The sequence below is a fragment of the Heterocephalus glaber genome, unplaced genomic scaffold (genome assembly GCF_053883595.1).
Source record: "Heterocephalus glaber isolate CG9 unplaced genomic scaffold, H.glaber_assembly_v1.0 deba00000546, whole genome shotgun sequence".
Lineage (NCBI taxonomy): Eukaryota > Metazoa > Chordata > Mammalia > Rodentia > Bathyergidae > Heterocephalus > Heterocephalus glaber.
Window position 1 is genome coordinate 18,542,991 of NW_028258147.1, and position 25,036 is coordinate 18,568,026.

At 38.7% G+C, this 25,036-nt stretch overlaps 1 protein-coding gene across 12 annotated transcripts in view; it reads right to left on the bottom strand.

Moving 5' to 3' along the window:
• The window catches only part of St7 (suppression of tumorigenicity 7), a 331,512-nt gene that overhangs the window by 40,925 nt on the left and 265,551 nt on the right, over positions 1-25,036 (bottom strand). For all 12 annotated transcript variants that reach the window (XR_015448731.1, XM_087204602.1, XM_087204605.1 and 9 more), the window contains 2 exons: positions 11,452-11,524; positions 9,918-10,020 (listed from right to left, as the gene is read on the bottom strand). Coding sequence is in view for 11 of the 12 variants with exons in the window: in XM_087204602.1 (XP_087060728.1) it covers positions 9,918-10,020; positions 11,452-11,524 (176 nt within the window). In the remaining variant the exon portion in view is untranslated. The remainder of the gene's footprint in view (positions 1-9,917; positions 10,021-11,451; positions 11,525-25,036) is intronic.

Below are 25,036 nucleotides of genomic sequence, written 5' to 3' on the forward strand. Positions count from 1 at the left end.
AAGAGAAATCTGAGGAATCCTCAGGAAAAGAAGCTTAGCAGTGTGAAGGTAACCAGAGCAATCTGAAAGGCCTGCATAACATCCCTGGAGAGATGGCCTGAGAGCAGCAGGTTACAGGTCTGGAGCCTGAGAGAATCTAGAAATACACTTGGGTGCTCTGGGCCAGAGGCTAGAGTTGGGTTGTGAGAGCCCATGAGATTTTGAGCTTTGAGCAAGACAGGAGGGGCCTCCTCCTAAACCAGCATGAGGGGGTGAGGACATGGGAGGAGAGTGCCCAGAGTTCAGAAGTGACACAAAACATGTCATGGAGCCAAGATGGCCTCAAGGTATAAAGAATGATCAGGGCCTGGGGGTATGGCTCAGTGGTACATGTGCTTAGCATGGGCAAGGCCCTGGGCTCAATTTTCAGTGTGGGTGTGCGAGCATGCACATACACGTACACACACTCACTCCTGTAAACACACACACATGCAAAAGTAGGGAGCCAGTCATAGACCAAATGCTGTGCAGAGATGGAATAGGATGGAGTTTGAGAAGAGGCCAGAGGATCTGGTGGCCTAGGCGGGAGTAACCTTGGGAGGGCTGAGCTTGGCAGCAGTGGCCTTTGTCTTGGAGCAGCTGCAGTGTTTTTGCTAAAGAGAGAGACTTCTTAGAAACTTTCCATTCCTAAGAAATGTGACTTAAAAACCGGTTTTTGTTCATTTTCCTTTGGGTCATATTTCTACAATACATTCTCATTACTCTAATCCTGGCCCCCCCAAAAAGCTCTGAACCAAAATATGACTCAATTCAAAGAAACTTATATTGAAATAATATTTCTGAAATGTGCCATTGATATACAATATCATAGATAATATGCCAAGGTATTTTAAATCTCTGCATCCATGCTTTAAGCATTTTTAAGTGCTAAAAATCACTACACATTGTTTCCTAAACTGGATTAAAAAGCAATTTTATATTCTTGTCAATCAGCTTTACCAAGATGTAAAGGGAGGACTGCATTAGTGTTTGCATGAAATAGAATTTCCATCACTATTACAATGTCCTGTAGATATTCCATTAGCATATACAATTATCAGAATGTTTTCCTGCATAAACCTCTTGAAATTCTCATGAAATTAGAGTTTCTAGATTAACATTAGATGAGCTTTTTTAAAAACAGTTTTTTCTTTAATGGGAATGCATTTCTGTCAAAACATTCTTCTTTTCTCTTTATTTTCTCATGACTTTGATACTCGTAGACTTATAATGTAAAGCCCAAATATCTGTTAGTTCAGCTTCTCACCTAAATATTCTGATCGTTCCAGCCTGTTCTGTTGATAAAATAAGCCAGGAGTATGGAAGCCTGCTTCCCTCAACAACTACATGGACTGCCTACTGTGCCTTCTGCTGTCCCCAAGTAGACCCAGTGAGAAGAGCACACAGTGGCTGGTGCTGGTGATTTCTGGGAAAAGATTTATAGTGTGAAGGTAACCAGAACAATCTGAGAGGCCTGCATGATGTCCCTGAAGGATGGCCTGAGGGCAGCAGGTGCCAGGTCTGGAGCCTGAGAGAGAAGGCCCTACTGGTGCTGGTGATTTTTCTTGATTTTTCTCCTTTGACAGCCTCACACACAACACAGAGGCTCCCCAATTTCATGGAGATGGCCCTGGTTCCCTGGCCCTCTCCTCGCTGCTCAGAGTGTGTATGGGGACTCCTGTTCACTGAGTGGGTACTCAGGAGCTTGGACTTTTTCAACAGTGGTAGTAAGTTAGAGTCATCTCTTACTTTCTAAACTGTATACAGAGTTGCTCTGGGGTGCTGGGTGCTGTGGTTTGGATCTTAAATGTCCCTCAAAGGCCTATGTATTAAAACTTTGGTTCCCAGCCTGTGACAATACTGAAAGGTGGTGGAGCCTTTAAGAGGTGGGGGCCTAGCAGAAGAAATGGAGGTCACTAGAGCTGTGCCCATGAAAGGGACATGTTGTCTCCTTCTTGTCTTTCTCTGCTTCCTGGCTGCCATGAGGCGAGCAGCTTCCTCCTTCACATTTTCTGGCCATGCTGTGCTACCACAGGCCCAAAAGCCACAGACCAAGTGATCATGGACTGAAATACCCTAAACTGTGAGACAAAATAAACATTTTTCCTTACAAGTTGATTATGGCAGGTATTTTGGCAGTGATAGAAAGCTGACTAACAACACTGAGCCACCAAACTTTTCATTGCACGTTCAACCAGAGAGGTTTTACTTTTGTTAATTTATTAAATTTTCACATAAGTCTTCATTTCAACGGAAAAAAAGTTTTTATAGAAGTAAAAGCTAAAAAAAGAAAAAAAGAAGTAAAAGCTAAAATACTGTGAGTGGTCAGTGCACAAGCTGGCCAGTGCGGGACTGTGCTGGAGGAGAAGAGGACCTGGGACTTGGGAGCCCTTCTGGATGATATGGATGAGGTCAGACTTTCCTAGCAGCTGAGCTCAATTCTGGGGACCACCATTGTCAAGGTTTTCAGAGTTGAGCAGGTGATCTGGGCATTCTGTATACACTCAGACTACTTCCATACTGCTGTACACTTAGAGAATGTTTGCAACAGCAAGGCACAGGATCTGCCTTCAGGGAATTACAGAGCATGCAGGTTATTTAGCCACGGTCTGAGTGTGAGCTGGCTGCCTCTTTCTGTGGGGTCCTGCAGCATACTGTCTATCTCACAGGGGTAATGACTGGACACTCCTTCAGAGTGTGGACCATACTATGACCACCATCCCAGTGCCTGACATGTAGGATGTGCTGAGTGTAACAAGAATGCATTACTGGCATGGAAAAGATGACTCTGCTTCAGAATTGGACACCTAGAAAAATATGGAGGCCGATGGATGGATAGATGCAGGAAAAGTATCCCTTCCATGATGAAGTAAAGTTGGGGGATGCCAACTGGTTGAGTAATACTGGTTAAATAAAGGCAGTTCACACATGCTGTGGTTGACAGGGAACAGCAAAGTGTATAGCTCCCAGATGAGGAAAAAAAAAGAAGCATTCCTCTTCTGGGGACATGACGGCTCCTCTCTCTGATTATGAGAATGAAACGAACTCAGAAAGAACAGGGGCAGAGAGCAGAGGGCTGATGAGCCACCAAGGTTCAGAGACTCCAAACCTGTCAGTCTTGTTTGAAAGAACCATCTGATGGTTTTTCGATAGGTCTCTATCTCCTCAGTGATTCTGGGCACTGGACACCCTGCTGGATGATAGAGCCTCATTCCAATATCCCTCAGAATGAAACAACTGCTTGTTTTTCATAAGCATAAGAAGAAAGGCTTAGAAAAGAGTCAAAACTCAAACTAGAATCATCTTGCCAGGGATGCCAATAACAATGGGTTTAGTGCATGTGTGACAATTAAAGTTGCCCTACAATCTGCTTACTCAGGGAAATTTGCATTACATCATAGAAAGACAGGGATGGCTTTGGTCTCGAAGAGAGGGGGTAATATTAAGGTTTGATCTGGAATGTCCTCCAAAGGCTCAAGTGCTAAGGCTTGGTCCCTGACTTGGTACTACTCAGAACAGTGGAAATTTTTAGAGGGAAGGCCTAGTGGGAGGTCTTTAGGTTACTGGAGGCATGCCCTTGAAGGAGAAATTGGGACATCCTGGCCACAAAGTGATTGCTTTTGCCTCGTGCTGCTCTCTTACCACAGCCCAAATGCACCAGGACCCACCAATCATGGGCTGAACCTCCAAATCTATGATCCCAAATAAATTTTTCTTTATAAGCTGCTTCCTTCAGATATTTGTTAAAGACACAGAAGCCTAACAAACACACAGGATACCCTGCCTCAGTAATGAAGGGGTAATGAAGGTAGAAAAAGCAGAGGTGTTCCATGAGGTAACCTCATTAATGCCTAGAACTGACTTATAGGACTATTCTACCCAAAGAGATACAGATGGACAAGGAGAATAGGAAGGGGCCTCAGTATGGGGAAGTTTCATCCCAGACAGGAAGTGCTGTGGTGGGATGGAGGGAGCTGGTGGGGGTAAGGTGGCAAGGAACAGGATGGTATTATGTTCAAAACAAGAATGCACACACAGGTCAGAAACGGATAACTTTTAATTACTCATAAGCAATGGACTTGCTAAGCAGTATAAGCTGCTAAATTCCAGAGGACAGAAGCTGTATCCAGAACGTGCTGCAGCCAGCCCTCAAATCAGGAGACCTGAAGGAACCCCGAGAGTACTCAATGTCAGAGGCCTTGTGATGGCACTGTTCCATTCTCTGGTTGTTCTTTTCCAGGCTAGAGTGGCCCAATATTCACCTACTACTGTGTTTCTAGGTAGTTACTATTTCCACCAAGACCGAAAGCACAGAACAGAGCTGAAGGCGAAACAAAAGAGATGACAAAGTAGCCAACGTGTACTGAACATGTACTAGATGAGAAATATGATGTCATTTTATTCACTCGTCATCAGCCCTATGAAGTCATTACTTTTATTTTTTTGGTACCGGAGATCAAACTCGGGTCCTTGCGCTTACGCAGCAGGCAGCAAAACCACTGAGCTAAATCCCCAGGCCTGAAGTCATTACTTTCAATAAATTTTCCTAGTAACGATAGGAATTTTACATAATGGGCCTGATAATTTTAAAAAGAATGACTATAAATATCTAACTATGTTCCACCTTACCAGTGGCAAGGAAATGGAAATTAAAAGAACAAAATTTTATTTGTATTTGATAAATTCATAATCGTTTGTTGTTCTTTTTTTCTTTTTAAGCAAACTGCTCAATGGGGGTCATGAATTGATGAAGGAGTTGACTGCTGGTGAGAGTGTAAACTCTTACATTTTTTGGTAAGCAATTTGACAATAAATGTCAAGAACCTTATACTACTTCCACTGGTGACTCAGTAATTCTTATTCTGTAAAAACTACTCTATAGAAATAATCCTAAAAACTGAACCTCGATGCCCAGAAGTTCACTACTAAAGTTTACCTGTAGCGTAAACCTGATGTCTACAGTGGCACTCAAGAAATAAAATCATTTTCGGGCAAGGAATTTAGCTCAGTGGCACCTTGCCTGCCTCACAAACGCAAGGTCCAGAGTTTGATCCCCGGTACCAAAAAAAGAAAAAAGAAATAAAATCATTTTCAACAAACAGTGCTGAGAAAACTGGTATCTATTTATAAAAGAATAAAAATTGACCCCTTATCTTATACCACACACAAAAACAACTCAAAATGCATTAAAGACGTCAAGTGTAAGACCTGAAACTATGTAACTCCTAGAAGAAATCATAGGGTAAAATCTTAATTAACATTGGTTAGGGGAATGATTTTTTGGATATGATACTGTCTTACTTTCTTGTCACTGGGACGCAATATCTGACCCCCACAACTTAAAGGAGAAGTTTATTTGGGCTCATTATTTTAGTGGATTCAGTCTATAGTCAGCTGGCTCTCTAGCAGGCAAGGGTCTGGTGGAAGAAAGCTGCTCATCTATGGCGACCAGGAAGCAGAGAGCAAGGTGAGGAGCCAGGAAGGGCAACACTCTCTTCCAGATCAGGCCTCCAGTGACCCACCTCTTTCAACCAGACCCCACCTCCTCATGGCAAGTCAGATTGGTTGCCCTTATGATTCACTGTCCAAAAGCCCTGCCTATCAGTGCATGAGGACTTTGGGGGACATTCGTGATATAGACTACAACAGACACCAAAAGAACAAATAACAGAAATAAAATATACTAGCAAGACTACATCAAACTTAAACACTTCTGAATAACAAAGGAAACAACAGAGTGAAAAGACAAATCAAAACCATAATAGGATTTTACTACACAGCTGTTAGGATGACCACTATGAAGAAAATAACAAGTGTTGCCTAGGATACAGGGAAATTGGAATTCTTGTGCACTGTTTATGGTTATGTAAAATGATGCAGTCACAAATGAAAACAGTGGAAGTTCCTCAACACTAAAAAAGGAACTACCATTATGATCCAGCCAACCTACTTCTGGATATGCATCCAAAAGAAGTGAGAATAGGATCTTTAAGAGATATTTGCATTACTATGTTCACTACAACATTATTTGCAATTGCCAAGAGGTAGAAACAACTTCATTGACAATAGATAGATGAAAAAAGAAAATGTGGTGTATTTATACAATGGAATATTATTTGGCCTTACAAAAGAAGGAAATCGTATCATATGTCATTATATGGATGAAACTTGAGGACATTATGGTAAGTGAAATAAGCCAGTCACAAATACTATATGATTTCATTTATATGAGGTATCTAAAGTGGTCAAACTCTCTGAAGCAAAAATTAGAATAGTAGTTGCCAGAGGCTGGGGGGAGGGTGGAATGGGGACTTGCTGTTCAATTGGAATAGATTTGTAATCACACAGAACTTAGCCTCTTTTTTGCCACCATCAAGGAGTTAGTGTAACATCCTCTAAACCAAAATGTGTTTCCTCACAGGAGGCCTTACAGTACCAAGAGCACATAAACACTAGTTAACTCAGATCTATGTAAAATAATGGATCACTGATAGAAAGGTCTTCACCACCTACCAATGTGAATCTCAAAATTACTAAGGAAGAGCAGGGCAAGTGAAAAACCCAAAATCGTATTTGTAGGGAGAAAGTACAAATCCAATAAACTGTAATAGGAAGATGAAGGTATAGAACTGAGATGAGGGTAGGCATGTATTTGTTCAGCATTATAAGTGAAAAATTTTCCCTTAAAAATGGAGAATATTCCCTTTAAATAAAAAGGTTCTGTTTGAATTTCATTACATATGGGAAAATTCCTTTAATGGATTAGAGATTTCTTTGTTTTCTTGAATTGTTTTCTCAGTTCTTGAAACACACCAGCTGATTATTAAAATCCACAAACCTACAGCGGTTCTCAAAAAAAGGAAAACAGCAAGTACATAATCAATGCTCTGAGAGACCACAGAGAGGGAGACTTAATTCTGGTGATGAGGAGAGAAGCAGACTTTCTGGCAGTGGGTGGATAAAGGGGGTAAACATTGGGTAGGATTTCTGTAGAGGAAGCAAAGGGGAAGGAGGGGAAGATGTTTCTGGAATGATGAACAAACATTAGAAGGAGCTGGGAAAAATGAAAAACAAGTTGGGTCAGATTAGGAAGGGTCATGAAGAAACTCCTAAAGTTATACGTTCATCTGTGGGAGCTGGGGACACAGCTGCAGTTTTTTGGCAGGGGAGTAATGATTTGATTTGTAATGCTGAGTCTATGTGCCCACTTCCTCCTTACTAATCTGCTGCAATCCAAAACTTCAGAAATCCTAGTGCTTAGCATCTAACTTCTTGCTTAAAAGTCTGTCCTTCAGAACAGAGACCTGTGGCTTTTTTCTATTTTTATTTACTTCCCAGTCTTGTGGTGAGGTGAGGAGCAGAACTTACTTCCCACTCCTCACACTTGTAGGTGAAGAGAGCCACCCTCCTGGGGCAAATAATGAATAATTATCACTGAATCGTGAAATATTAACAACGTACTTTTGCTTAATGGGATACCAGATGAAACTATGCTAGAAATTTATGGAAGGCAGTTCTCAGCTATTTGGTATATTTTTCTGCTTCTGAATAGACTGTAATTAGGTAGAATAGAAAGTGCATACTAAAACTATCTGTGGTGGGCCACTGACAACTTCCTTGATAGAGAAAAAAAAGTCATAGAAGTGTTTAATATTTTGACAAATCTGGAATTGTTCATAAGGAATTGAATGGTTTGAGAAGTAAAGTGCCTACCTTCATTTGAAGGCTTGAGGCTTAGCATCTGGTAGCATCTGAGAGGCAATGGAGGGTGATATTTAAGTGCAGATAACCCAGAGTCAGTTAAGTCTATCATTTATTTGACATATGGATCAGATACAGGTTACTTCTCCCAATCCTCAATGCTCTCTCTGTGTAATAGGGATAATAACATGATATACCTCACAGTGTTGTGAAAAATAACTGAGAATGTATATTTACTTTAGTATAGGAATCGATAAAATTATCACAGTATCACAGTCAAGCTTAAGATGGGAAGGTGACACAGATGATCTTTAATGCCTCTTCTAACACCAAGTGTCCAAGAGTTTACATCCTTCATTGGTGTCTCACTGAAATTAGGAGTATTCTCTGCCTAGCAAGGCATCAATTTGTGTGCATGTGGATTTGCTGAAGTATTATCAAGTAGTTCAACAGAGGCCATGTAGAAAAGATGCTTACCCTATCTATATATTATGAGTACCAGAGTTTTGTGGTTAATTCTGAACAATGAGACCAGTGACTCACAGGGACCTTTTCCCATGGAAATGTGACTAGATGAAGGTATTTTCTGCTCACTGCAATTAACAACAAAGCAAAGTGGTAGAAAATGAGCTTACCTCCTTACCTTATCTCCTCTATTTCAAGATTAGAAAATGGAGTAAAATCAATCTTATGTATTATACATGTGCATTGAAATGCCACACTGTACCCCATAAATATATATAATTACCAGTACTATGTGTCAATTTAAAACATATATAAAATATTTGAAATGTTTTCACTTTCAGAATTCTTATTTCCAGGAGTGCCAATTGACTGCATCAAATTCTCCCAAGGCAGCTGAAACCACTACTGAGGGCTTTAATAATCATCTAGAGTTTCAATCATTTGAGACCATTATCATAGAATTAAGGAATACTTCAATCAAAATAGCTAGCAATAAGAATTGTACAGATTTTCTACCTTTTACCTCAGGATTACAAGGCTCTGTTCAAGGTAATAAGATGAGTTAGGCTTGGTCCCTAATTCTGAAGGGCTCCCAGTACTTAAGTCTGTACATACTATTGGTTATTATCCACCAGAGTAGAGTGGATAAATGCATCCTCATGTGAACATGGCACTGTGCACCAGTCTTTCATTCTCTGTTAAGTGAAAAAAATGAACTTAACTGGAATAAAACCTCAGGAGTTACTGTATATTACACATCACTCATCCCTGTCACTCTAGCTATCACAAAAATACAGCAGGCGACTCCATAAACCATCTCACAAACACACATCTCACTCCTTGCTACTGTACTGCAGCAACACAGCAGCCTTTGTCACTTTTCACCAGGAAGTCTTTCCCAGACATTTTGCCAGGAAAGTTATGCCTTGTAATACCTGATGTGAACTGCAAGGATAGTTTCTTAGAAGTTAAAATGTGCTTAATATTAAGAAACAGAAATTGGCCCTCATCTATATAACTATCCTGGAGCAGGTACTCAAACATGGGTAAACTGTAAATACACATCTACCTCCTGAACAAAAGATTATAAGAATATCCTCTGCTTGAATCTGATTCCCTGAAAGTCAACTTCAGAAAAACATGTGGGAAATACTTATAAATTGAACTATCTGGTTAATAGCTAAAACAAATATATCCTACTATACATATACTTATTAAAATAGCAATTACACATCAAAATACTAACTTTGAGGTTTTTCCCTATTATTTTCTTGCCAACATCAATTAACTATGATTTACTTACAAAGACATGGAATGTCACGTTTGTCAGGACTTTTTACCAGTTTATTCACAAGGATTATTTCCTGAGTCTGAGTCTGATCTATATAAGACTGTAATGGATATGAAATTCCTATTTAATGCATGAAATCCTGGGATCTCTCTCACTCTCTCACTCCCTCCCTCACACACACACCAATTTCAGTTTTCCCAACCTAGCCTGCCTAAACATGGTCTACAGATTTATGTGAAGTCTGACCATCAGCCCCAAGGTCTCTTGAGTGTAGCTTTTACTTTAAAAAGAAGGCTTAATGACTATAAACTCTGCAGGGCCTCAAGATTTGTTGGTTGCAGTTCTTTTTTTTTTAACTGGGAATATTGGAGGTATGACATTGTGGTCAATGAATGCTTTCTCTGTTACCGTAACAAGCTCCTGAGGGATTCCACAGACTCACTTTTGGCACATGAGGATTGAATTCCACAGCTCTATGAATGGCCTCTACTGCATTCATCTCTGCGGTGCTCAATCCCCGCCGAGATGCAGCCTCTGGAGAGAATCTGAAAAGCAGAAAACAAACACCATCCAGTTGGGACCACTGCTTGGGCATCAACCCAGAAAGGCATCTACATATTGAGGGCCCATAAAACCAAGGCGAGCCAATGGCACAAGATCTCCAAACTTGCACTGCATGGAACCTCTGAGTGACCCATCAGACTGAGGCCAACAGAAACCCCAGCAGAAGCAGAAAGTGTGCTTGCATCTAATCATGGCAGGGATTAAATTCAGCTGTCAAGTCTCTGTCTAAATAGCTAATCTAAATATTCTACGAGGTACCTGCTTAGGTGAGAGCAAGGGAGAGGACTAACAAGGGCAGACAGTGTAGGAAAAAACTAAGGTACAGAAGAGCGCACTTGGTTAAAAACCGAACTGGGGAGAATTTTAAAGGAGGCTCCCAACCCAATGTCAGTGCTGCGATGGAGGGTTAAGTAGCTGCAGCATCAGCAGCAGGCGAGCCTGCTTGGGGCTGTTCCGGCAGGGAGTGTGCGTGCCCAAACTGTGGGCGAGACACCTGCCTAAGTCAATGAAAAAAACCAGACCATGCAATCTCTTTCTCACCTCACACCCAGGGCTAACTCCAGAGCTGTGCTTGGCAGGCAGACACCACAGGGGAAGCTGTGACAACCCTGGCCCTGCCCTCCCAAGCTGGAGTCGCTGTGTAGGGAGAAAAGATGTTGCAGTAGGTACTGGCGATCTACAGGATAAAAAAGAATGAAAGAAAATTACTTCGGTCTTGAACTGCACACACACTTAATAGCAAACCTGTCTGACACAGCAGAGGCTGTATTCCTACTCTCTGCTTTTCAGTGTTACAGAGGGACTGTGTCAGGGAAATGTAAGCATTTATAAACTCAAAAACAGTTAAGCCATCTGTACTCTTTTACAGTACTTAACAGTTGTCCTTGGGTGTTTATGAAAATTCTATGTGCCACAGTCACCTGCCTGAATAAAACAGGCAAATGTCCAACTGAGATGGCATTTCAAAGTAAGCAGAACTTGAGTGGGGAGCTAATTTGGAAGTACTGAGGCAAAGAATGGGAGACCATCCCCTCTGCCACAGTACATTACCCAGTTATAGACTGCTACAGGAAGAGGAATATGCAAAAAATGAATAAAGACAGCATTCTGTATAACTCCTAAGCAGGCCTCATGGTATTTACTGTCTGGCACCAAAAAAAAAAATGTCACCTCAGAGGCATGGAATGTCATATAACTCCTTCTTTAGGGACCCACATACCCCTACAATACTGGGGGATATAGATTTCCTCCTTCTAGTAGGGAAAGAAAAGATCAGCAGGTTTTGGAAAATGCATGCTCATAAGCAGGGGTCTCATAGACTGAGAGAAACCTCCAGAGAAAGCCCTCAGAGTCAACACATCTCCTCAAGTCTGGTCAGGTATTTAGTCCCACACAAGTTATTACTCACTTACTTGTCAGAAACAGCTCTTGCTTTGAGCAAGGCAGCTGTGTAGCATATTGTTGCCGACTTTGGTAAGCTTATATCTGTTAGAGAAAAAAAAGCAGGAACTCTTGTAAGTTTGTAGTGAAAAGAGTAATGATGATTTCTAATACATGAACATTTTAATTATGTAAGTGCAACAAAGTATAAATTAGGAATATTTTAATGCAAACATTACATAAGAACTTTAGCTTTTCCTTATTGTATCAAAGTGGTATGTGAAACTAAGGGTAATTCTTTTTTTGTGTGTGATTAATTTGAGTTTAAAATCTACCACACTGACTTTTCAGGAATCATTTTCTATTTTAAAATACACATTTTTATATGTTGTTTATTTAAGCAGAGAATAGCTATAAATATATGTTTAGGTATTACAGGAATACCTGTGATAGGAAAGATAAATAGGACCATTTAGCTTTTAGAATTAATTCAACAGAAATATATAAAACTGATAAAGAAAAAAACCTAAATTTAAAACACTCTACACAATTAAATAATTTTTTTTTTTTGTACTGGGGATCAAACTTGGGACCTTGCACTTTCGAGGCAGGCGCCAGAACCACTAAGCTAAATCCCCAGCCCAAATTTTTTTTTTGGTACCTGGGATCAAACTCGGGACCTTGCACTTGCAAGGCAAGTGGTGGAACCATTGAGCTAAATGCCCAAACCAAATAAATTACTCTTTAGAGGTCAGATTTAAACTAAATTTCCTTTGATTTAAATTTCAAGAAATAAGCTAGGCATAGTGGCACATGTCTGTAATTTTAGCAACTGGAAGACCCCAAGTTCGAGGTTAGCATTAGTGAGACAGTGTCTCAAAAATAAATAAATAAATAAATAAATAAATAAATAAATAAATAAATAAATAAAGAGGGGCTAGGGATGTAATCCAATGTGAAGCCCCTGGGTTCACTCCCCAGTATCACCAAATATGTTTATATATTTTTTTCAAAAAAGTTTATATGAAGTTTATATAGTGATTGTTAAAAGTATAAAAGTCAAAGTCAAGGATATAAACATACATATAAAATAATTTTCGAGGATATATATGCATATATATGAAATCTTTAAGAAAGAATACAATTTTTGTTCACTCAAATCTATGATACATTCCTTTTCATGTGAAGCCTGATTTGTCAACTAAAAAATGTTTCTTTCAGTTTTACCGAAAATTTCAAATGGAAGAGGAGGGGCAGGTATGAGATTCAGATGAGTTTACAAACAAAGGTACACAATACAATTCAGATAAACTCAGAGAGGGCAGTCCCTTTGGGGGAAATATTTGCATTTAAGTCATAATTCCATTCTCACCAGAATAGGATGAGTTAGTATTTCCTTAACACTTGTAACCAAACTTGTAACACACGAATACCTGTTCTGAAGAACAGGTAGAAATATGCCACTCCTAGGTGCTACAAAATTTCCTCTACATTAGAGTAACTCTTAACACCTGGCAGGCCCTACAAGTTTCTTTGCAGGGCTGTTTTCAGCTTAGAAAAGACTGTATTACACTAGGCCTGAAAAAGGAAATTTCCATGAAATAGCTCCAAAAGACTATAATTTCCCTAAAGAAAACCAACCCCAACAAATAATTTACTATCAATTCCAGCCTGAGAAATTTCTCTTTGAGCGAAATTTTAATGATATTGATAAAATATAAACATTTATAGAAAGTATTAAAGCTGAGGACCAAGACCAGATCTTGTGCCCAACCACCTATTTATTCTCAGCTGATCCTTGTCTCCCACATAATAGGATGAACTGTATTTTCTTTTATTATCGTGAGTTTGGTGATTAGCAAGAGGCCACAGCACAGTAGTCATCTCTAGCCAGTCTACTGTCTTGATATGTCAGGAACTGCATGTGGGCAAACTACCAGTGACAACACCCCAAGGAAATGATTTTTTTCTCTTGAGGTTGCAGAACCGAAAAGCATCTTGTATCGGTGATTAGGATCAGATGTGTGTCATCTGACCACCAGCCTCTACTTGTGAGAAGGTGTCCACAGTTTGTGATCATCCATCCACTACACAAGCCACCTCTAAATCAGCCTCTTGGGAAGATGGCCCTTTAGGATGAGGTGGCCTCCATCTGGCAATCAGCCAGCACACTGCAGTAGCTCTTTTCAACCACTGACTTGACTCCAAACTGCCCTCTCGAAGAGCAGACAGCAGACCAAGCCTTTGTGTGGTAACAATACCAGCACAGAACTGAAAGGGCAAGTGGTCTTTGTAATGCCAGTTTTGTAAACTATATTTAAGCAAAATTTCACCACCATATACCTACTACAGAATTGTGTGTTTATGACTAAGAAGGAAAGACTCTTAGACCTGGAGATTTGTGTTGTTACTCTCCTAACACCCAAAGAGTGCCTTCTGGCATAGGAAATCAATACAGGAAACAAGTACCTTATTTCCTAGGTCTACCTGAGAAATGTTACTGGAAGCCTAAAACAGTAGATAATACACGTACTACTTAAAAGTTCAGGCTTTTTGAAAAGTTTAGACTTTTAAAGGCTTATTTAAGCCTTGTTCCCATCCTTTCTGGTTCCTTCTGTGTCAAGTTGGCACCCTTTTGTGGCACTGGCACCCTTTTGTGGCGTGGGGACCAATTAAAAGTCCAAGGAAGGTGTTGAGGCTCAACACAATGATCCTAATCACTTGAAGGGGTCAGCACAAGGAAGAGCCTCACTTGATAAATTCAAAACCGTTTGCTAAGGAGTTAGCTTCTCAATGAGAGAGATCAAATTGTTTTAATGATTACTTTTAATAAAAAAAAAAAAATTGACATTTTCAACCACCTGGAAATTCAGAAGAGGATACAACTGAAGTGTTTCACCAAAGGACTAGAGATGCAAAAATCAAAGGAGATCTTTAATCCAGAACCATGCTCTCCACTCTCATCCACGCAGACAGGACATTCATAGCTAGAAAACTGCAACTGGAATCAGCAACATTAAGCTATTGTGGTACATTTTCTCCACTTAAAAGTTTTCACTCCTGGGCTGGGGATTTAGCTCTGTGGTTTCACTGCCTGCTGCGCAAGCGCAAGGACCCAAGTTCAATCCCCGGCACCAAAAAAGAAAAAGTTTTCACTCCTAATCCTTTATTGAATATAAACTAAGTAGCATATGTGCATAGGCATAATGTTTAGAGGTTTAAAAGTAAATAAGCAAAAAAACATTTAAACAATATCTAATGAAGGTCAGGAAAAAAGAAGCTCTATGAAAACACCACATCCTCCACAGTGGCATGTTCATGACATCTGTTAGCCTTTTATGCTAAGACTGTTACTTTGTGTTCACTGTCAAGTTTAAAACAGATAAATATTCTTGCATAACTTGCTTATTTAGATATTTTCAATTGTATTCTGTCAACTCTAAAAAAAATAATCTCTGTTGTTAATGGCAATTTGGCTTTAAGAGGGGTAAACCACTCTAAAGAAACTGATACTAATTTCCCTTCATGTAGAGCATCTTGTTAAAATAAGGTCTTGGTTTACAACTTTCATTTTTTAAAATGGTGCTTGTCTTTCAGCAGGGAAGTTTGACAATATAAATTGAAAGCCTCTACATTTTGCCTACTCAGAAATTCCACTTCTAAGAGCATTCTAAGGAAATAACCACGAATCTGCGCAAAGGTTGCTCATTACATTGCTTCTAATGACTGAAATTTAGTAATAGCCTAAATGTCCAGTCACAGTCAATGGGTTAAGGTGCTGCACATTCACAGTGTGCAATTTTATGTAGCCATTATATTACATGGTGGACACAACTGAATGATCTTGCAGAAAAGTACATATATAAATAAGTAAAGAGTTTATAAAAAGTGTATATATTCACTTTGGAAGCATTTACATAGAAAGATAAAAAAGATCAGAATAATATACACCAAGTATTGATAGTGTTTTTCTTGTTGGTAGAATTATAGCCAATTTTTTCTACTACTTTTCTCTATTTCCAAAGCTTTCCATGGTATACATGTAATAACTAAAATTTTAAAGGATAACAATGATGCTAGAGGAAAGAAGTCTGTTCTACAAAATATCTGAAGAAAAAGCCAAAGGTAGTTCTTTCCTCCATCACATAGGCCATGGAAATTTTCTGAAATTTTGAAAACTTAGAAACAAGATTTCAATTTGACTTCATAAAGTTTAAAATTTTAATGTTATCTTCCTGATTCCAGCTCCCAGCCACATCTTTGCTCTGACCGTACACATCATAAACATACCTCCCCCCATACAATCATTACTATCAGCAAAATCACTGCTAACATCTATTGAGGACTTACTAAATAAAAAGCACTGATGTTAAATCATTTAAACACATTGTCTTATTTAATCCAGAGCAACCCTCTCAGGACCTGTTTGTGGAAAATGAGGCACAGAATGACTAAGAAATATGCTGATAACACATAGCTAAAATAAATATGAGCCATCTCTAGCACAATATGATTAATAACTGGATTGCACTGTCTCCAATGCTTGATTTTTTAAAAATAAATATTGACAGAGTCAATTTCAAGGAGAAAATATAGGAAGAGGATTCTAGAGATCACCATCAATTTGTAGGTGTCTGCAATGATATAGATACAAACATTTGTTAATTAGATATAGTGAGTGGCTACACTGTTCCATGTTATCTAAAAAGATAGCATTAAAACACTATCAAATGTTTTATTTAAAAAAAGATATAGTTTATGGCATCCTTCCAATTTAGATAAATGAAGGGAAAAATGCTCATTTAAAGTAAAAAGATAAACACTTAAATGCTATTGTATAGTCTAGAAATATTTTCACATCCACTATCTCATCTTGTTTATTTAGCAGTTCTTTAGCATATCCATGTTGTATCTTCAATAACTTCTTTCTTTACTAAATGTTCATAAATGACATAATCATTTTGTAGACTTTTTCTGGGATTCCTTTATTTGCTGAAATTTCAAAAAACAACAGAAGTATTAAAGGAGACTAAATAAAATGAATAGTTGGACCTTCTTACTAACTTATGGTATAAACGCAGTATTTTCTGCTCCAAATGTTACTAAAATAAGATGGATGCAAAAAGTTGGACAAGGCCCAGGAGTGGTAAGATCATTCCCCCCGAAATCTTTTTCTTTTTCAGATGAAGAAACATATGCCCAGAGAAACTGAGATTCTTATGAGCAACAACTCATCACCAGCAGAACTGACCAGCTCCTCCTCCGTGTCTTATCACCAGCCCAGTATCAGGAACAGTTTTTGTTTTTCTTTTCCCTATCATCATTCTCTTGCATTTTCCTTATGATTTTCTTACATTTTCTTCATCATTTTGCTTGGAAACAGCTTACACATACAAGTCTTGAGACTTCTGCTTCTTCTGGACTTTAGCCACTCTCAATACCTGCTTACAGGTCTTTTTTTTTTTTTTTTTTTTTTGGTACTGGGAATCGAACTCAGGGCCTTGCGCTTGCCAGGCAGGCTCTGTGCCACTGAGCTATATTTCCGGTCCCTGCTTACAGGTTTATACTCACTTGTATATACTTATTTAGCTATTTATCATTCAGTTCTTTTCATATACTTCACTCATTTGTGTTTCCTTTGCATCTCTCTCCACTGGTAGAAATTATAATTTCATCTTTTAACGTCTCCCATCCTTCCTAAACCATTTCCCACCTTAAAATTTTTTCCAGCCTCGGTGTGGGGGTAATACATGCCTGAAAGTACCACTACTTGGGGAGGCTGGCAGGAGAACTTCAAGTTTGAAGCCAGCCTGGGGAACTTGGTGAGACTCTCATCTTAAAAACAAAAACAAGGGCCAGGGATTTAGCTCAGTGGTGTTGCTGCCTGCCTTGCAAGTGCAAGGTCCCGAGTTTGATCTCTAGTACCAAAAAAACAAAAACAAAAACAAAAAACTTCATATCCTATGCCAAACAGTATCAGCACAAAATAAGATATGTTTATTAAACCTTCATTTATCAGCTCACATTTTTTTCTGAATTAAAAAAAGAACATAGCTTTGGGTTTTTGTTATTTTTGTTTTTATACTCACAAAACATGATTATGCCTAATGTTCCTTTCTTTTACTATTATTATTAGTCTCCTTTGCTTAAGGTTCTTTTTGTTAAGAAATGCAGGGTATTACTCTGATACACTGTCTACTCTAGTAGTCACTAAAGTGTCAGCAAGGCATGTATTTATCAAATGCTTTTAGCAAATGAGACTTATAAATCTACCTATGGAAGCATTCACATTCTGTACTCCACTGTCTCCAAATTTAATCTTGAATGTATAGATGGACACTCAAGCTGTTCCCACACTCTCTTTTTCTCATATCATTGCTACACCCAGCAGTACTAGGTAGGTGTTGATGAGCTACATGAGTGTTACAGCCTCTTCAGAGTCTTTTAAGTTACACTCGCTGGAAAGACGGTGTGAGTGTTATGCTTGGTGTACAATGGCCTCAATTTCCTGTATTAAGAGAGTACCAGTAAGTAAATGAATTTAAGTAGTTATAGTAGTGAAAAAAAGCTCTGTACTGGGATTCCTATCTATTGTTTAAAGAAAAAAACCCGAATTCTACGAACTCTTTTATACTAGTGTTTGGAAAACGTTACAAATGCCTCGACACCATAGGATAGAAGAGAACGGCACTTTAAACTTCAGTGTCTAAAATCACCTTTTCAGGGCACTCTTCTCTCATTCCTGGGAGCACACTTCAAGACAGCCAGGGGCAGACTGTGAACCCACTGTCCACTCCTCTGTCCCTCTTGCTATACTCCACTGGAAACCGGAGCTCTCCTTTGCCGAAACTGCCTGGAAGGTCTCTCAGAGGCCTTTAGAACAAAATCCAACATGTTTGAGGTTTGGCCCTACCTAACTCACCTCATGTAATCTTCTGCTCTTTCCCGCAGCCCTCCTCTATCCCTCTGCTCTGTGGGGTACAGGAGTCCCTCACCTAAGCCATGTCATTCGTGCCCTTGGACCTTCCACTATGCTCTCTGGCTCAAGTACCTTCACTGCCTGGTTCTGCTCAGATACCACTTCCACCAGGAAAGTTTTCCCTACTCCACTTGCTTCCCTCCATCTTGGGTCAAGGTCTATCATAGTCCTTACAATTTAGGGCAATTATTTGTTCCCTTATTTTACTCTTCTGCTTTCATGGTATACTTTCAGTGTAAAAGCTGTGTTTCTTCATCACTCTGTACCCTCAACACAAAACAATGTCTAAGATATAGTTGGTGGTCAGTATTGGTTGAATGAAATACTAAATTGATGTATTATAATATCAAATCTCTTGACATCAGCTTCCCTAGATTTGGAAACATTTAATTTAATTTAATTTAGCTCCTAGAAGCTAAAAGTGTTAGTGTGGATGGGTGTTTTAAGGAATCAGAAATGTATTATTTCTCAACATGTGTTGATTGCATTTACCTTTGCTTGTAGAGTTCCAGCATAATACACACAATTGTACTGATACTCTAATCTAGATGTCTATTTGAAACAGGAATGAAAAAAAGGGCAGAAATTTTTTAAAAGTAAAAGCTAAAATGAGGTTGAAGAAAAGTAAAAGTCTTTGGTTAGAAACAAGGAAGGCAAACCACACCTCGCCTGGCTCCTTAATGACCCTTTATTGGAATGATGTTGCTGAAAGAAAAGGTCATCTTAGGGAGAATGACTCCTGAATTTTCAAAAGTCAGAAATGGCTCATAGTAACAAAAATTCAATGAAATAATTCTGGAACAAAAAGTCATAGGGCAAAACTTTAGATAGGATAAAACAATTTTCCATGGTAATCTTTTTTATTTTTGTTCATCTCCCAATATTAGCAATCAAGAGGTAGTTTAAAATGGATCATTACTGTTCTATACAAAAGGTAGGCTGACTGAGGGTTAATTTTCATATCTATTATTCTGAAATATTTTCAAGAGTAGCATCTAGCGGATAAATAAATTCCAAACTGCCTGACAATGAGGACACTATGTCATACTGACATCTCGATCCACCAACTCACTCACTGAGTCACAGATGTTCTCTGTATACATGGATTACAGACGCAGAGAACACAGGGCTTGCTCTCAGAAACTTTTCTTCCTCTACACTGTCCATAGCATTTTTCAAACAGATCCACTAAATACTGATGCATCCTCAAACACATCATTTGTGTTTGCATGTATGTTCATATTTTTAACATTTTTCTCTAATAAAGTGAAAACTCTGACACAGAATAGTTCATATTAATCTCTGAATCCAGAAGCACCTAAAAGCATCTTCAATATAATAAAGATTTGATAGATCCTTGACGAAATAATTTGAAACAATCATCCTAATGGCTCTCTATAACCCTTCAACGTTATGAAGTACCAAGTATGGACTGAGCATCCCTAATCTGAAAAACCAAAATCTAAAATTCCCCCAAATCCAAAACTTTTAAAAGCACCATTAAAAAACTTTTGGATTTTGAAGCATTTCCAATTTCAGATTTTTAGATCAAGGATACTCAACTATGCAAATATTAAAAAACAAAACAAAACCTCCAAAATCTGAAACACTTCTGGTCCCAAAGATTTTGGGAAGGGGTACACAACATGTATTATCTTTTCTTGGTCAAGCAACAAATTGATATCTCTACCAAATATATTTGAAGTTCTTATTTATTCAATACATATGGCTTTGATAGATGCTTTTGAAATCATAAGCCAATCAAAGAAACAAAATTGGAAGCAAATGAACAGAAAAATCAGTCCACTTCTCCTGCATAACCTGTTTGTAGATCGTGATGTGTTCCTTTACATGATGCTGTCCTCCAAGAGAATATCTCAGTAAAATTCCTGTCTATTCCTATTCATGATATGATGGAAACACAGAATTCCATTCTTAGGATTTTTGTTGTTGTTGGTTCCAGACAGTGTGAGATCTTTTTGCCCCACCTTCAAAAAGCCAATCCAAGGTCCTCTTTCAACCAAAGGAAAAAGTTCACTAAATAAGTAAAAAGGATTGATACACAAGATCCTCAAAAAAAAAAGTGCCACCTGGGATTTCAATGATTTAATCGGGAAATTCTACATGACCTTAGTAATTTTGGGCAGGGGGAACAATAGGCAACATGCATTCAACTACACCCGGAAAAATTAATCTTATGCTACAAAGCCAAACACCAGATGTTATTTGCAACTTTTGGACTGGATTTCCCCAGAAGGTCTGTCAGAGGGCCCCTTTGTAGCTGTATCTTGGAACCAAGCATGGCAGTTTCCATGACAGTAATGGTTAGCTGGGGAGGAATGTTACACTGGTAAATTATGATAGCTAGGCAATAAGGGTTACTAAAGCCAACATAAATTTAGAGGGTTTAGGCCTGTGCCAACTATGTGAATTAGAGATGTATGCATTCATGAAAAAGGTCTTCTCCATCATCAGAGCCAGAAATTTCACATGAATGTGGTCCTCACTGTAATAATATCTATTATCAGAATTGCTCGAGGTATTTATAGTCCATCACCTGATAGCCTGTCATTTGTTCTAACGTGAACTCAAAGGGATAGTCCTCTTGGCACATCTATCTGCTGGTGACCAAATCAGTAGGGGATCTAGTCCAAAGGTATGCAGGGCCATCATTTCTCAATAACTCATGCTTAGAGGACTAAAGCCACAGTCCCTGGTATCAGAGTTGGTGATTATTTTCTTCCTTGAAACAACAATGTGGTTCACTTGCCCATCTTTTACACAAGGATTCACTTCAAACACATGTTTCGAACATTGAAGGAAATACTTTCACCCCAGTAAATTAAAAAAGAAGTTGTAAAGAAACGCATTAAGGGATCACTGTATGTTGAAACTATCAGAGAATAAACCTTTTTTGATACTGTTTTACAGAGTCAGCTAGTAGTTATAAATTTAAAAATTCATAAACTTTGCTCATTGCCTAAGGCCTTACAATAAGGACAAATTATTCAACTATCATCACAGTTCTTTGATATAGTCGCTCAATAGGTTATCTTTTGGTTAGTCTGTTTCCATTTATGTTTGAGGAATAAACAAGAACATAGGGATTGGTATGTCAGGAGGACCAGTGTTATGGCTTGTATCTAGATGTCCCCCTAAAGCCTCATGTGGTCATAGGTGGAGCTTTTCAGAGGTGGCTGGATCTAAGACTGTGATGCTGGGATTAATTCAAGGTACAATGCTAGGATTAAGGACACCCCACCCTGGGTGTGAGTGCTACCCAGCCTAAGGGTAGGTAGCCTAGATAGAATATAAGGGACAGGAAGAAAGCTGTTGTCACTACTTGTCACTTGCTGCTTGCTGCCTCCTCTCTTTTGCCTTTCATGCTATGAACTGTTTTGTCTGCTCTGCGATGCCTCTCTGCCATGCCACCCTGCCTTGGAGCTAGCCGATTAAGGACTGAAACCTCTACAAACTATGACCTGAAATAAACCTTTCCTCCTTTAACCTTAGGTGTTAGATATTTTGTCTCAGCAACAAGAAAAGTACGACAACCAGCATACCATCAACAGTCTAAGTATCAGGCTGTCCAGACCTCCAGAAGACTGCTTTGCAGGCAAGTATTATATGTATTTTGATGGCATAGGCACAACAGCTTCCAAAACATACACCACAAATTAGGATGCATTTGCAAAAGAAGTTTTGAAATGCTATTAGTCCCTTTAGCAACTTTGAACCTAATCCAGCTCCCTTCCCTGGAGGAACTGTCACAGAAAAGATCAAGGATGCCAGGTAAATGCTTGAAGAGAATCTTTGTTTAAAAGATGGGAAAATGACTACATTGTACATTACCAGATAATAATGCTAGCTAGTTTAAGGTGAGCTTGATGGCATCTGTAAAAATGGTCTTGATATGGTTGTTGTACTTATAAAACATTCATGACTATAAAAAAACACCAGAAGTTCCTTACAGGGAAGTTCTTATCAAATATCTATACATGTCCTGTTAAATCCACAATTAATTTTAAAAATAGGCCATAACAGTGACTTTTGGGGGAGCAAAAGATGGGGATCTTATTCTTAAATTTCAACTAAAATTTTATGTATGGTTTTGTTACTTGAACAAGATTGATCAAGATCAGTGAAGTTCAGGAGTACCAACCTGGGCCCTTAGAACATCTAATAATTTCTGTATGTTTACTCGGTGTCCCACACACTTCTAAACACTCAGCATGAATTAAATTACTTTAGTCCTCACAACAAACTACCAGGTATATAATCCTGAGCAAGTTACTTAGCCTCTCTAAGCCATGATTGCATGGCTAGAGAAAGAAATTGGGGTTTAGAAGGTAAAGTACCTTGTTTCAGCTCGATCAGAATGGGGAAGGCTCGGCCCATGGCTGCTCCTTGGAATTACTAAAGACAGGCAGAACTAGAAGCTCCCAAAAGTAACATGTAACACTCACATTCATATTTATTTGTGCTGTGAGATTCTTCTAAAATTAAATTGCACAAATAACAATAACTAAGAAATGTATGAGTTCTTCTCTACATTACCACCCTAATCTTTGACACTTAAGTTTTCAACCTAGATGACCTGTAAACTTCCGTGAAGGACAATCCAAAACTTATACAGTGGACCCTCGAGTTATGACCAGCCTGACATATGAACAACTTGGGTTACGATTGGAATTTTAGTTTTAACTTATGAACAAAGTCTTGAGTTATGACCCAAGTGCCTGCTGCTTGTGCCTCCAGAGGGTCCCAGATACAGATTTAACCCTCAAAGAGTTCTGAAGGGAACATTACAACATCCTGTCCTGTGTGGGGTTAACTGAGAAATCCTGGGCCAACCCTTAAAGAGTTCTGGAAGGAACATTACACATCCTTTCCTGTGTGGGGATAACTGAGAAATTCTGGGCCAATGTTTCTCTAAGGACACTGAGATCTGCCTGTATATAGAAGAGAGACTTTGAAGGCTGTGTAGAAGAGCCTGAGCCTTCAACTGACCAATTTGAGTATAATCAGCCCTTGAGAACAAACTGAGTTCGTAAGTCAAGGGTCCACTATCTACTTTGAAAATGGCTTTTAAAGGAATGTTCTTGTGACCTCAAGATCTTGAAAATATTTCTGTCTTTATAGCAAATGCATGACTCAAAAAAAGATGATAAATCTCAAATTAAATGAACACTATACATCAAATCCCCCTTGTGACTAATGCAATCAAGTAAATTGAAGGTGGGAAGCTGTGTTTTTTGTTTCAGAATGATAACCAAATATAGATATACTCATTTGTTAAACAATTAGAAAAGTATTTTAAAAGACAATTTAGCAGGGGGCTCTGTTGCACAATGGACAGTGCCTTGGACTTCTAAAAGACAAGCTGGCATTACTGAAATTCTGTACCACTTCCTCAGCCCACTTAATTCATGCCTTGTAAGAGTGAGAAAGTCAGGCCTGTCTCACTTTAGCAAGGCTCACATTTATAGAAAACACATGGGCTTTAGAACTAGCTGGATGTGAATTTGAATCCCAGCTCTGCAGTTGTCTAGGAATATGAGGTTTTGCAAATTATTTACACTTGCAAAGCTTCAGTTTCTCCATTGCCTACAATGGAATAACTACCTCCTAGCCAGGTTATTGTGAGGGTATAGCTAAAGTGGGAGATATGCCTGTCATACGGAGGTTACTCAGTAAATTGTAGCTAATAATAACAAGAACAGTGGTGTTACTAAAACTTTTTTGAAAAAAAATACTGTCAAGAGCAGAAAGAGTGTTTAACGGTTTAAAGCATGGGCCTGGAGTGGAACACCTCAGGTTTTATTTTTGGCTTTCTTTTCCTCATAGCATTCTCATATTTAACAATGATTATTCTCAGTTGATCTCTTTTCTCTCATAACATCTACACAGCTTAACTTTGACATCTTAGACCCTTCCTGTGAGCAAGATACTTCATGTCTCATCTATAACACGTCTATAAAATGAGGTTAAACATAGTAGTCAACAAATATGCTTGTGGTGAGGATAAATGAGATTACCCGTGAAGGCTGAGACTCATCTCCGACACAAACACATTATAAGAACCCAGTAAGTAATAGCTGTTGCTGCTGCTGCTATTTTAGTTGCTGTGTGAACTGACAGGCTAAAACCAGGACCAGCTACCTGGGCAAAAATTACCTATTTTTATGATGGTTATTAAACTGAAAAAAGAAGAGTATGAAAGCTCCTGAGGATGAAAAGACAGCACTTCAGACTAACAACTGGAGTAATAAAACGTGAGACAATATCTCAAGGGCAAAATCAAAACTAGACTGCAAATTACAAAGAAGTATGATCAATTAACTGGTAATTCTAGTAGAAAATTTCCAAAATTCTTCATTACCAGAGGAGTTTGTAATTGTCAAAGATTTTCATACAGACAAAACATTTTGTAATGGTACAGAAGAAGAGTAAAGCAAAGGGAATACATTTTACCTTCCTCCTTTCCCCAAGTTTTTTGTCCTCCTTGTATCTTGCTATTTTTCTAAACAATTTTTACAAAGATCAGAAAATCAGCACCATTTTCTTTGTGTCACTTCCCAACAAATTACTTAAAAGTATTCAGGCATTTTCAATGTACCAAAATGAATCTCGTTATT